Source organism: Ambystoma mexicanum, chromosome 8 (assembly GCF_040938575.1).
Source record: "Ambystoma mexicanum isolate Mex_15411 chromosome 8, UKY_AmexF1_1, whole genome shotgun sequence".
In the NCBI taxonomy this organism is placed as follows: Eukaryota; Metazoa; Chordata; class Amphibia; order Caudata; family Ambystomatidae; genus Ambystoma; species Ambystoma mexicanum.
This window is the reverse complement of record NC_090929.1, coordinates 1,646,606,335-1,646,621,139: the sequence shown is the minus strand read 5'-3', so window position 1 is coordinate 1,646,621,139 and position 14,805 is coordinate 1,646,606,335. Positions and strand designations below refer to the sequence as shown.

At 47.4% G+C, this 14,805-nt stretch overlaps 1 protein-coding gene across 3 annotated transcripts in view; it reads left to right on the top strand.

The window, feature by feature from the left end:
- SLC18A2 (solute carrier family 18 member A2) overlaps positions 1–14,805 on the top strand; it is a 563,191-nt gene that overhangs the window by 486,014 nt on the left and 62,372 nt on the right. For all 3 annotated transcript variants that reach the window (XM_069611911.1, XM_069611910.1, XM_069611912.1), the window contains exon 11: positions 7,278–7,356. In XM_069611911.1, the coding sequence (XP_069468012.1) occupies positions 7,278–7,356 (79 nt within the window). The remainder of the gene's footprint in view (positions 1–7,277; positions 7,357–14,805) is intronic.

Sequence of the window (14,805 nt, the reverse complement as noted above, 5' to 3'; positions counted from 1 at the left end):
CGTGACACCGGGAGTTGAGCACATCCTACTCTCTAGGCCAGAGGTCTTCAGCCTTTGGATCTGCAGATGTTTTGGACTACAACTCCCATCAGTCCTAACCAGCATTGTCAATGGTGAGGGATCATGGGAGTTGTGGTCCAGAACATCTGCAGAGCCAAAGGTTGCAGACTCCTGCTCTAGGTACTTCACCACGTATCTGCTGAGCTCTAGTTGGTAGAAATATCAGCCTGGGAAAATATCCTGTGGTTTTTCAATTCTACTTGCAAATTGATATCATGTTATGTTACAAAGCTTTTACACTGTGACAGAACCCCAACCCACCAGTCTCAGAGCCTCTGGCTAAACTGTAGATTGACACATTGTGCCCCCAGCAACGGTGTACAGACCTTGCTCTGCTGAAGGAGAAATGAGGAAGGGAACGATAAGGGGATAGGATAGAGAGGTGCAAGCGGTAGAGACACAAGGGAAGGAAGGGTGCTGCAGGGGAGGGGAGGGGAGGTGATATGATATGATGATATGATATGGCATTTATAACGCGCCTATACACAAGTGTTTCAAGGCGCGACGAGGCTAGGAAGGGGGAACAGAGGGATGACAGAGACAACGATCTTCCGAGGCCAAGTGACATTGAGATTGTGCAAGTGCAGGGTATGGGGGACGGGGAGGGGAAAAGTGCCAGGGGAAAGGGGAGGGGGCAGTGCTGTACATGCTTATGTGCACGTTTTCGGATGGCATGGGAGTATGTCTGTCTTGTTAGGGAGACAATAATTGTATAATTGAAAAAGAGGAGTGTGTCCTCAGTGTTTGTGATAATGGGATTGTGTTACCAGACAGATCCCAAAAATAGGAAACTAGCAGACAGTGTAGTGTTTGAATGCATGAGGGATTAACGAATGTGCTTGGACAACCTTAGAAGCACGGTGGCTTTGTTGCCCTGGCATACCTCTCACCAATGGCGAGCTCCAGCCCAGAGTGGCATAGTCAAGAGATGGCTGAGTACCACAAAGGAGAGAAATTGACTGAATATTGACCGCCTGGCACCTTGAGAATGTGCTGGTATTATTAGGCGTTTTCCGTGTGTGTGTCCTCCTGGAATGTATTTCGTTTCCAAGATTACCTCATAGGTCTGGAGAGTGAGATGTCTAATTGGCCTGAGTTTTCCATTCAAATAAATGGGACCGATAGCCTTAATTCTCACAGATCAAGAAATTGAAGTGCACTTTACACCAAGTCTGTTTCCAGCAAGCCACAGGTGTGGTAACAAAGCCAACCAGAGCACTGGCACATCACAGCACCAACAAGCCCCCACAGCTTGTAAGCCCCTTTCCAGACAAGGCCATCATGTTTAAGTGCTGCCAAGAAACAGAGAGCAATTTGCGGCAAATGCATGCTTTCCCCCCTGTGATGTGATGGATCCAATGCAGGCGTCAGTGCACTCTTGAGGCTTTTAATGTAAAGCACTTTAAACACTTGGGCGAGGACCGTCTGCATGCTTTTGTGCTACAATTAGTGCTACTATGATTCCATTAAGTGTACATCAAATTATCCAGCCAGCTGTCAGTTTAAAGATACATTGCAAAAGAACGTGTGTGATGCAGCCACCTGCTTGTAGTCATTGTTTAACAAAGACATGCAGCTTTTTCTTCATCAAGATGGCCAGACAGTCTGAAATTACCCAAAAATGAAAACCCTTTTTTGTGTGCGTGTCCAACAAGCAGCCATCATTGAAAAACGGAACTTTGCAAAATTGGGGGAGGGTTATTTTGTGATGCCTTTTGTCTTGAAAGAAGGTGCGAATTTGAGGAACTAATTGGAGGTGTGTGTGTGCTTCCGAGGCAGTCACTGCTCTTATCACCCAACATTCACTTATATTCGGGCCAGGGCCCAGGTCGAGGGTACATGCGGGTGGACTGTGTCCACCCACTTTTTTCAGAGGGCGAACGCCATCCCCCGTGGGTACTTTAAAAACTGTAGGTAAAATGAGATCTGGTGGGGATTCGAACCATGGTCACCAGGGTCCTACGTTGGGCGCCTCACCACTACACCGCAGGACCGGATGAGAGAGCAGAAACGACTGACGCTGAAATGTCACATATAGGAAGTGTGCACCCCAGGGAAACCCTGGGCATTGATTCTTGGGTTTCAAAGTGCACATCTGTTCTAATTTTGCAAAACTAATAGAAGAAAATATCCTCTTTTGTGTTATATTTTGTTTGTTGGTTTTCTGAAAGAAAATGTCTAGTCACCCGTGCACTTTATTCCATTATGCAAAGCCAATTAAAAGAAATGTGCATGTTTCACTGGTCTGCTCATTTCTGGTGACATCACTCCGCATTTGGCATGTTAATGAGTCCCCCAACTTTCTTTTTTTTATGACGTAAGCACTGATTGGGACAAGTCGTCAACTTGAATGGTCACACCAATTATCCATTTCCCGCTCAAAATTGTGTCTGTCCCATTTAAAAGTGCTGCTTATAACAAAATGACCTGTTACAAAAGGAAGTGTGAGGCTCGTCCTTAAGTGCTTGGAGAGTGGTGGCCCATACACTGTGTACGACCCGCATCCTCCTAATGACAGCTCAGCGGCCAGTGGGCACTGCAAGGCTTCGATGAGCATATGGTCCTGTGCGCTGCACAGACTGCCCATGCTTTGTGCCTACCCTGGAGCAGTGAGCCCCAAGCATCTCAACATATTCCCCCATGACAGCTGCCAGCTTGCCTGCTGCACTGCTAGACTGCACAGGTGCCATTGCAACAAGGCTGGCGGACAGGGACCAATTCAAAGTGCAGCCCTTTCAATGGGGATCTGACCCGGCTTTTATGTCTTAGAGGGTCACAAGGAGGAGCACAGGGGGGTGGCACATGTAGCACCTTGTGAACTCTTAAAGATTCCCTTGCCAGCAGTCAACTTGCCCCAATATGCTCACCCATCAGTCCCTGATGATTCCTTTGGGGCGGGAGGGGGGTGCACTAAAGGGAGCACGCCCTTCCTCCAGGGTGGGCTGCAGAACCAGGGGTCAAGTGACCTGACAGGTTGGGTGTCCCTATGGTCACATGAGCAGGTGAAGGTGTCCCCTAGGAGAAGATGGGGTACATTTTTTAGATCAAGGACCACTGCATCCATGATCCAGCCAGAGAGTGGCAGCCAACTCTAGCGCCAACCAGTTCAGGAAATTTCCTCTCTTCACCTTTTTTAGAGGTGAGTTGGCATCCACGTGATCGCCCGGGAAGAAGGCATGGCTAAGGTGGCACCCGAGGGATCTCCCAGCCTGGTGACCTCACAGCTATGGGTGGAGGGAGCCTTGTGTTTGTGTTGTAGGGTGGTATTCCGAGTAGCACTCGCACCCTTCATATTTAGGAGCTCATCATTGGCTGGATTGGGATTAGGGGAGAGAGATGCAGGAGCAATGGGATGTTGTTTCTGGGTACATCACATCACCCACCATGCTGGGTTCCATGTCATTTCATTGCAGGATGTTTTTTCGCTGGGTTTTTTACCGCACTTTTTTTACCGTAAAAACCCATCGACTTTTTGTTTAAATTATTTTTGGGGGTTCCACCCCAAGCCCCCAATTTTCTAAAAAAATTAGATGGGATTTTTCAAAAAAAAATTGCAGTAAAAAACACTGCGAAAAAACATCTGCAATGAAATGACGTTGTACCCCATGCTGTACCCTGTGTCTGCCGGCCCACCATGAGAAAGAGGCAGGCTTTGAAACCACTAAAGTAGGTCTTTTTTTATTTTTTATTTTTTTATTTTATTGTTTAAATCGCGAACCTAGCTCATAATCAGAAGAGCGCTGTACAGAGTGTGGGTAGCTGACATTTGGGCTGGAATCTTTTAACAGTAGTGCAGTACTGTGAGGTCTGTGCATCCGTTGGAATTAGTCCTTGCTAAGGTGTCGTTGAAAGAGCCATGTTTTGAGAGATGTGAGAAATTCGAGAATTGTGGGTGCATTCCGAGCTACTACCGGGATAACGTTCCATGGTGCGGGTGCATGACAAGAGAAGGATTGTTTGCGGTTCCTCTCTTTGCAGACGAGTTGTGATTCAATCTGGTTGGTCAATTTGCTGCGCAAGGAGCGTGTGCCACCAGATATGTGGAGCATAGACGGCAGGTACGCTGGTGTGCTACTCGAGGCTGCTTTGCAGATGATACATGTGGTCTTGAAGAGTACCCTGGCTTGGGGCAGAAACCAATGTAGTTAGCGTAGGATAGAGGTAATTCAGTCAAAACCTCTGTGCTCCCGTAATAAGACGTGCTGCAGCATGGTGGACTGCTTTTAGGAGACCCAAGTGAGCAGCTAGGAGCCCTGTCAGGAGAGCATTTCACCTATCGATGTGCGAGACCACAAGGGCGTGCACTACGGTCTGGAAATCCAGCGGCGGGATAAAGGATTGGATTTTTCGAAGGGTAGAGATTCTGAGCCAGGCTTTTTGGGCCTTCTTGGCTATGTTTTTCTGGGAAGACAGATTTCTGTCAATGGTGAAGCCTAAGGATTTTTCTGAGTTTGAGAGTTGTGGATCAAATTCTTCTAGGCGCATATCATTGAGCCATTGTTGGACAAGTTGTTGTTTAACGGGCGGACTGATGAGAATGAATTCAATCAATGGTGAGTTTAGTTTGAGGTAGGTAGTCGACATCCGGGATTGGATGATGGCTAGGTAATCGCAGAGAGGAATGATATCCTGAGCGCTATTTACTCTCATGTACAACTGAGCATCGTCTGCGTATTGGTGTATAGCTATATTGGGATCTTTGAGGAGAGTGCCCAGAGGCTCAATGTAAAGGTTAGAAAGCATTGGTGAGAGGGTGGAGCCTTGGGGGACTCCGCAGGAGACCTGGAATCGGTTAGAATCCAATGAGTTCATATGGACAGTCTGGTGCCAGAGAATCCTATCCTATCAGCAAGGAGGGAGAGAAGGATGCGGTGGTCGACATCGTCGAATGCAGCCGAGAGGTCAAGGAGGATGAGGAGACATGAGTCGCACTTATCCATGATTTGGAGAGCATCATCCACCACCTGGATGGTGGCTGTCTCGATGGTACACTTTGGGTGTAACTCTGACTGGTAGTCATTTGGGAGGTGGAGTTGTTTGATTCTGGCGAGTAGTTGTGAAGCAACTGCTTTTTTCCAAGATTTTGCCAATAAATGGAAGTTTCGTAATGGGCCGGTAGTTGGCCAGGTCGTCTGGATCTAGGGTTGGCTTTTTCCAAAGAGGTCATATGAGACTAGTCTTGAGGGTGTCCCGCAAGGATCCTTCTGCGCGGGAGGCATTGATGATGCTGAGGAGTGTATGGCCTGTCAATTGTTTAATGATGGAGGCCGGAATGATATCGTCAGAGTAAGAAGTAGGTTGGGGGGAGGATCTGGGGGAAAGAGGAGATCATTCTGTTTGGGGGAGCAGTGTGTGTGGCGTGGTGCAGGGGATGCTAATGCTGTGACATGTTGATTCAATGGTCTCTCGAATTTTGTCTATTTTTTCAATAAAAAATATGTTGATTCCCACGCATTTTTCCTGAGTTGCTGGTACCTCGGGTCGGGTAATTTGTGGAGTGTGGCGTTAAGAGCAGACAGCTTATAATCTGCAAAGTTGAGGGATTCAGTTATGGTTAAGATGTGTATGTTTTGGGATAACGCCCTTACCGGGAAAACTCCAAACAGATGTTGTACTCCGTGCTGAATTTAGGCGCAAGCGATGAGCCACTGTGGATTCAAGATGGAGGCGGAGATGAGAATGTCCGGAGACCCCACAGTTAACAAGAAATGGTTCACTCCACCAGGTTAAGGTATCAGTGATGGCCCCCAGACAAACCATCCCTAGGAAACTCGAGGGTGACACTCACAGCCACAGAACCCCACGCACAGTTCACTTTATAATTGATTTGAAAGAGTGACAAAGACTTTGAGATGAATGTGTGACTGTAATGTTTATTTTGCAAAACCAATACCATTGCTACTTGGCGGGGAAAAAAAGAGATTGGTGAATTGTGTTGGCAAGATGTTTGTACTTGTACAGTCAATTGGCTTGGAGACATTGAAAATGTGGTTTATTTTGCCCGTTTTCCTTTTTTATGGTTATAGATTGTTTTAAATAGTTCATCTACTGTTTACATGTTTGCAGGTGTGTATCATTTCGTCGAATAATCACTGCCCTTGTGTGCATTCTTACTCTGCATACAGTATGGTCTGTGCTTGCTTCTTGGAAAGTTGCAAGCAGACACTATTGGGAACGGCCCTCTTTATTTACACAATTGTGGAGTTTTGGATAACCTGGGCACAGCCAGAACCAGGGTACTGTCGCAACCTACAATATTTCAACACAAGAAAGCCCACAAAGCCATGCACACATAGTTGTGGTATTTTGTATAGCCTGGGCGACAAACAGAATCGGAGTACGGAGGTGAGTTACAATATCGCACTACAAAAAACACACAAAGTCATGCAGTGCACAAATAGTTGTGTTGTTTTGTAAAGCCCGAGCCACAACCAGAATCTGGGGACTGAGATGTTTTACAATATTGCACTATAGAAAACACACATAGCCAAGCAGGGTGGTATGCAATGTCCGGAAGAGCACATGTGAAGTTTTTCCTAAGAACATGTAGTATTTCTGTAGCATGCGGAGGCGTGCATATGGCGTCTCAAGCTTTTCCACGTGAGTGACATATGACATCCAAAACCTATTGGCTTTGTGTGGGGGGGGCGCGGAGGGGGGTGATCATATGGCTTCGTTTGCCCTTAAGCGTGAGGTCATTGTCAAGCAACAGCTTCCCGTGTCTCTTGATATTGAGGTACGCTCTACGCCCACTGTTGCACTTCACGTGTGACCGTCCAGTTGGGCTGGACTACATCAACCCTAATCCTTTACCCCTGATGATACTGGCTGGGGATCATGGGAATTGAAGTGCAAAGCATGTGGGCCACGTTGCCTGCGTCCTTAACGTCTACCTAGCACTCTCCCCCTTCTTCCCTCCCCCTTCTTCCCACTCCTCATCCACTTTTCTTCCTCAGTTACATCCCCCTCAGCCCCGCCCGCACTGCCCCCTCTGCCTCAGAGTTACAGCGATAGCGAGCCGACCCCTCCGCCCATGCAGACAGACTCCCTTATTGCCTTCGATGGCTTATCAGTCTCCTCTGCCCAGGCGGATATTAAAGGGTGGCCGGATATTGGAGGGGGGCATTGGGCTCCGCTACACGCGCCCTTATCACACTGCCCCCATCTGTGCCGATAGCGGGCATTGCACGTGGTTAAAACTCTGTTCTCTTTTGCAGGCGTCGCCTTCATTCCAGCCAGCATCTCCTACCTGATCGGCACCAACATATTTGGGGTGCTGGCGCATAAAATGGGGAGGTATGTATAAGGAGAGCGTGGACTTACACCATGGCAAGCTATGCAACATTCTGGCGCCCTGCCACTCATACTCTGTGACTCACTCTAATTCATGTAAGTTTTGTACTAGTGTCTCTAATTATTCTGATTGAGGGGCGTTCTAACCCTCAGCAGAGGTGGCCATGTGTCCGCCGATTAAATCATGCAAAGACATGTACAGTTCCTCTGAAACGTTATCAGCATTTGTTAATGAGCTGTTGTGCTTTTTTCATTCTTTCGTCCATCTTCAGGTTCCATGCACAATAAATACACACAGTGCCACGTGATTAACATGAATAAGAACTCGTCTTAAGTAGACATACATGCAAATCAGAAAGTAGCCTATAACACCGCCCTTATTCATGTAGACATAGTGAAAAAATCACTCTCACATTTGGATAGTGTTAGGGGGTGAAATTGTGGGCATCTCTGAAGCACCTTCGCCATGTGTTCCGTAAAAGGGTTAGATATGACACTTTGTGCAAGAAAAAATGTACAGTCACGGTGTGGTTGGCTACTCAATATGAGGACAGAAAAGGTACAAAAACAATTGGGGGCGGGTGTACTGCAATACCCCAGGTGGTAATACAGGATATTTTCTGCTGTTCCTGCCATGGCGGTGGTAGGTCTGAAATGGGAACCTCAAATTACCACCGGAGGTAAGCCATTAAAAAAAACTCTGGCTTCCGTGATAAGGTCCTCAAACACACTGCCCAGTGCCAAGCTAGAACTATTAAACCTAACTACACCCTGCATCTCTCTGACTAACCCACACATAATGCACCCCACAGCTCTATGACTAACCCATCCACAATGCACCCCACAGCTCTATGACTATCTCATCCACAATGCACCCCACAGCTCTATGACTAACCCGCCCACAATGCACCACGCAGCTCTCTGACTAACCCACACACAATGCACCCCAGAGCTCTATGACTAACCCATCCACAATGCACCCCACAGCTCTATGACTAAACCATCCATAATACACCCTGCAGCTCTATGACTATCCAGTCCACAATACACCCCACAGCTCTATGACTATCCCATCCACAATGCACCCCACAGCTCTATGACTAACCCGCCCACAATGCACCACGCAGCTCTCTGACTAACCCACACACAATGCACCCCACAGCTCTATGACTAACCCATCCACAATGCACCACGCAGCTCTATTACTAACCCATCTACAATGCACCACACAGCTCTATGACTAACCCGTCCACAATGCACCACGTAGCTCTATGACTAACCACATAGCTCTATGACTAACCCATCCACAGTGCACCACGTAGCTCTATGACTAACCCATCCACAGTGCACCACGTAGCTCTATGACTAACCCATCCACAATGCACCACGTAGCTTTATGACTATACCATCCACAATGCACCCCGCAGCTCTATGACTAACCTATCCACAATGCACCAAGCAGCTCTATGACTAACCCATCCACAATGCACCATGCAGCTCTATGACTAACCCATCCAAAATGCACCACGTAGCTCTATGACTAACCCATCCACAATGCACCACGCAGCTCCATGACTAACCCATCCACAATGCACCAAGCAGCTCTATGACTAACCCATCCACAATGCACCACGCAGCTCTATGACTAACCCATCCACACTGCACCCCGCAGCTCTATGACTAACCCATCCACAATGCACCCTGCAGCTCTATAACTAACTCATCCACAATGCACCCCACAGCTCTTTGACTAAATTATCCACAATGCACCCCGCAGCTCTAGGACTATCCCATCCACAATGCACCCCACAGCTCTATGACTAACTTATCCACAATGCACCAAGCAGCTCTATGACTAACCCATCCACAATGCACCACGCAGCTCTATGACTAACCCATCCACAATGCACCACGCAGCTCTATGACTAACCCATCCACAATGCACCACGCAGCTCTATGACTATCCTATCCACAATGCACCCCACAGCTCCATGAATAACCCATCCACAATGCACCAAGCAGCTCTATGACTAACCCATCCACAATGGACCACGAAGCTCTATGACTAACCCATCCACAATACACCACGCAGCTCTATGACTAAGCCGTCCACAATGCACCACGTAGCTCTGTGACTAACCCACCCACAATGCACCACGCAGCTCCATGACTAACCCATCCACAATGCACCAAGCAGCTCTATGACTAACCCATCCACAATGCACCACGCAGCTCTATGACTAACCCATCCACACTACACCCCGCAGCTCTATGACTAACCCATCCACAATGCACCCTGCAGCTCTATAACTAACTCATCCACAATGCACCCCACAGCTCTTTGACTAAATTATCCACAATGCACCCCGCAGCTCTAGGGCTATCCCATTCACAATGCACCCCACAGCTCTATGACTAACTTATCCACAATGCACCAAGCAGCTCTATGACTAACCCATCCACAATGCACCACGCAGCTCTATGACTAACCCATCCACAATGCACCACGTAGCTCTATGACTAACCCATCCACAATGCACCACGCAGCTCTATGACTAACCCGTCCACAATACACCCCACAGCTCTATGACTAACCCATCCACAATGCACCAAGCAGCTCTATGACTAACACATCCACAACGCACCACAAAGCTCTATGACTAACCCATCCACACTACACCCCGCAGCTCTATGACTAACCCATCCACAATGCACCCTGCAGCTCTATAACTAACTCATCCACAATGCACCCCACAGCTCTTTGACTAAATTATCCACAATGCACCCCGCAGCTCTAGGACTAACCTATCCAAAATGCACCCTGCAGCTCTATGACTAACCCTTCCACCATGCATCCTGCAGCTCTGACTAACCCATCCACAATGAAACATGCGGCTATGACTAACCCATCCACAATGCACCCCACAGCTCTATGACTAACCCATCCACAGTGCACCCCACAGCTCTATGACTAACCCATCCACAATGCACCACACAGCTCTATGACTAACCCATCCACAGTGCATCCCACAGATCTATGACTAACCCGTCCACAATGCACCCCACAGCTCCAACTATCCCATACACAATGCACCCCACAGCTCCATGACTAACCCATCCATGATACACCCGCAGCTCTATGACTTACCAATCCACAATGCACCCTGCAGCTCTGACTAACTCATCCAGAATGCACCACGTGGCTCTATGACTTACCCATCCACAGTGCACCCTGCAGCTTTGTTACTAACTCATCCACAATGCACCCTGCAGATCTTTGACTAACTCATCCAGAATGCACCATGCAGCTCTATGACTAACCCGTCCCCAATGCACCCTGCAGCTCTATGAATAACCCATCCAAAAGGCATCATGCAGCTATGACTAACCCACCCACAATGCACCCTGCAGCTCTATGACTAACATGTCCACAATGCACCCTGAAGCTCCATGACTAACATATCCACAATGCACCCTGAAGCTCTATGAGTAACCCATCCACAATGCACCCTGAAGCTCTATGAACAACCCATCCACAATGCACCCTGCAGCTCTATGATTAACATGTCCACAATGCACCCTGCAGCTCTATGACTAACTCATTCACAATGCACCCCACAGCTCTATGACTAACCCATTCACAATGCACCCCACATCTCTACGACTAACCCATCCACAATGCACCACGCAGCTCCATGACTAACCCATCTACAATGTACCCTGCAGCTCTACGACTAACCCATCCACAATGCACCCTGCAGTTCTGACTAATCCGTTCACAGTGCACCCCACAGCTCTACGACTAACGCATCCACAATGTGCCTTGCACTTCTTTAAACCCAACACTCACCCTCAAGCTGTAAACTAAAGACATCTACATATGCAAAAGGTACCAGTAGCAGTGAAGTTAAATAACAGCAAAAACATGCTACACACCACAGAACATATTGCCTCCAGTTGATTTCAGAAAATAATGCTGTGCAGCTGTGGCACCTGTGCACTTTGTGACTAATAAAATATCTTGCATTCCAAATCTATATGACTGACACATCTCAAAATGCACCCGTCAGCTGCAGAGCAAGCAGACCCATGCCAGCTGCAGAGCAAGCAGACCCAGTGCTGAAAGCTCCGAGCATAGGTCTAACGGATGATGACCTGTGTGGGACGAGTGCACTGTGCAGGAAATTAGAGCAACACGTGTCTAGGGACCCTCTTGAGCTACATCACCAACACATCTTGGCGCTATTCTGGGCGACCCCCTTGTTATCTGTGGTGCACGCCGGGCGCAGCCTTCTCAAACACTGCTCATCACTTCAGCCATGGGGGAATCCTTGCCACTCAACGGTGGGTGAAGCACCCACACCTCCATGCTCTGACCACCAGCAGTGCGCTGCAGGCATGGCTTCGAGCACAGAGGTGTACAGACACCAGGCACTCTCTGCGAGAGTGCAGGATGTGGGCTTGAGAGCCTACTCGATCTGTCCAGGAAGGGTCCAGGACCAGAGCCCGAAGCTGCTGGGCACCTCACCAACTGGGTGAGCCCTAAATCACCACGGTGCCAGGTTTCCATCGGTTCCACCATTGCGCTAAATGAACAGCCAATTCACCACGTGAGATCATTATGTAGGTATTAAGTAAGAAGAACATAAAATCCTTCAAATGGCACATCGAAAATTCGCCTGTTGAAGTGGTAAAACTCTTTAAATACTTGGGGGTGTGGCTGGACAACTCAAAAACAGAAGCCTCAATGAAACAACACCTATGGGACAAGACCCGAAAACTAACCACACAGGCCAGAATAATCGATCGAAAATACGGGCGGTTCTCACTTCTCCCTGTTATTAAATTCTACAAGGGTAAAGTAATACCAAGTTTGACGTATGGTTGCGAAGCAATGCTAGCGATTCCTCCGGCAATTTGGCCTAAACTGGAAGCATATTTTTGGCGCAAAGTCCTTCAACTCCCGAATTCCACAGGAATCTCGATCATCAGAAGAGAATTGGGAACTCTCTCCTTAAAAGCAACAATCGAAGCTGGAGAAATGGCGCTTTTCAGAAAAATAATAATGCAAGAATCTCCTCCACTATACAAAATAATAAACTCTGAAATCACTGAAGGACGAAGCAAGGCCATTTCCTGCTAGACAGCAAAACAGCAAGTATCTCTGGCCAATAATGGTTGCAGCGAAGAAGACCTAATTCAAAATCCTACGAAAATAAAACGCAAGATGGACCAACTTGATTGGATAGAGACCTTAACACTGGCTGGAAAAAACAAACTCATCTGTCACGTGAACTTTGAACCAAAAAAACTACATACACCGAACAAAGTTCTGAAGAGATTTCCAGACAAGTTATTAAGATTCGTCTTCTTGCGTTCTCGCCTTAATTTACTGCCGACAAATGAAATAAGGGCTATTAGAGGCCAATCTCAAACAAACCTCTGTCGATTGTGTGGAACGACACATGAGCCAGAAACCATAAAACATCTTCTTCTGCATTGCCCCGAAACAATAAAGTGGAGAAGAGCCTAATTGAGACCACTAATAGACAGTGACTCCTTGTATGAAGAAAAAACTTGGTGGAATCGACTGATGAGTGGATCGAGGACAACTTGGGCTTTGGCAACTTCCAAAATATTAAAGAATGCCTTAGAGTCTTGTCTACGCAAATCAGAGGGGCCAGAAGGAGCAAATTCCAGTTTACCGAAAGGTGCAAGTCGAGCAAGAAATCCAATCAGACTTTTAAGTTCAAAAGGGTAACTGCAAAGCCCAAACTCTAACTTCAAGTCGAATTAAGCTTGCGAAGAAAGAACAGAAAAGAAATGTTGATAGACTTGTTCGTCCTGTTTTTGCAAAATCATTGAATTGATAGAAGCAAATAATAAAAAACATTTTTTTAAAAATTAGTTATTGTTTTAACTTACGCCTTGCTTTCTGACTCTATTGTTATATACTCACATTTCATTTTGGATCTGGGAAATAAATTCTGGATAGAAGAGCCATTGAAGGTGTCATGTATTCATTGTTACCTGTTTATTAGTTGTGTTTATCTCTTCTATTTACACTAAATATTGGTCCTTGTGGTCTTTTTGAGATTCAGTCTCACACTTGCATTTCTGTTTTAACCTTCGAGAACTGCATATCCCAGAATGCTTTGCCCATATTGGGAAATACTACACACAAGTAAGCAGAGCTTGCAGAGGTGTGTAGGAAGGCTTCCCGTGCAATACACAGAAACAATCTCCACTTCTCGGTGAACTCCCTCCCCCCCACCGTGTGCTACCCATTCACACCTTTCAGACTGCGTGATGAGTCGCACGCCCCCGTTTGGTGAGAGTGATAAAAGCAGTCTTTTTAGTCACATAGGCGCTCAGGCTGCTGTTTCAACAGTACATATTGTTAATATATCTGTTTATTATTTCCTGTTTGGAAACAGAGACTCTCGGAGATGCATTTCTGTTATTGTTATTAGTGGACTACATGTCCCACAATGCATGAGGCAGATTGGTAAATACTAGTCACAACTCATGTAGGCTGACCTTCCTTGCTCCATTCTCAATGACTTCTGCCAGCACACACACTGACCCATCACACATGGCATGGTGGCTGCCAGCAAGCAGGTGTAGTGAGCTCAGAACTATTGGTGTACAGGGATTGGCCTAGCACCTGGGTTACGACTCGGCTGAACCCAACCCAGCCCCCCGAATTCTAATCAAAGAAATGTCAGTAAAGAGACTATGCAGAGCTCTTCAGACACACACCACACCTAAAACACACCAGGTGAACAACCCCAGTTCAGTGCACTACGCACATTCTCAGGGACTTCTGGAAATCCCAATGACACCCAACTCAAAAGTCACACAGAAGCTACTTGATACTGTTGGTACTCACAAGACTGCACCAGCCTCGTAGTAATTACAGTAAATACTGCACCACACCGCAGGGTACCTGGGCTGGGAAAGAGCCAGTCACACGCCAGGTGAGCCTCCCAAATAGCACCGCTCCATGGCGAGAGTGGAGAGGAGCCAGTCACGTCTTATTAGAACCATCAGTGATGGAACAAACAAATCAGCTAATCAGATCTCATATCTAGCCACAGGGTGCACCCCATCCTGATCAATCGACTCCGTGAGGTGCTTGGTATCATGGATCAGGCCATGGAGTGGCTGACCGCCTTCCTCTTGGACCGCCCCTCCCAGGTCTAACTTGGTTCCTTTCTCTCCGCCACCTCTCTCTCTACCTGTGGCGTTCCCCAGGGCTCTAAACTCTCAGCCTTGTTTTTCAACCTCTACTTGGCCCCTTTGCCCACCTGATCTCTTCCTTCTCCTCTAACTTTCAGTGTTATGCAGAGGAAACTCAGCTTTCCGCGATTCAGGATCTATCTCCTCGGCTGGGGCCTCCCTCTGGAGCAGCCTCCCTGCCTCTCTCAAACTTGAGCAGAACCACCTCCG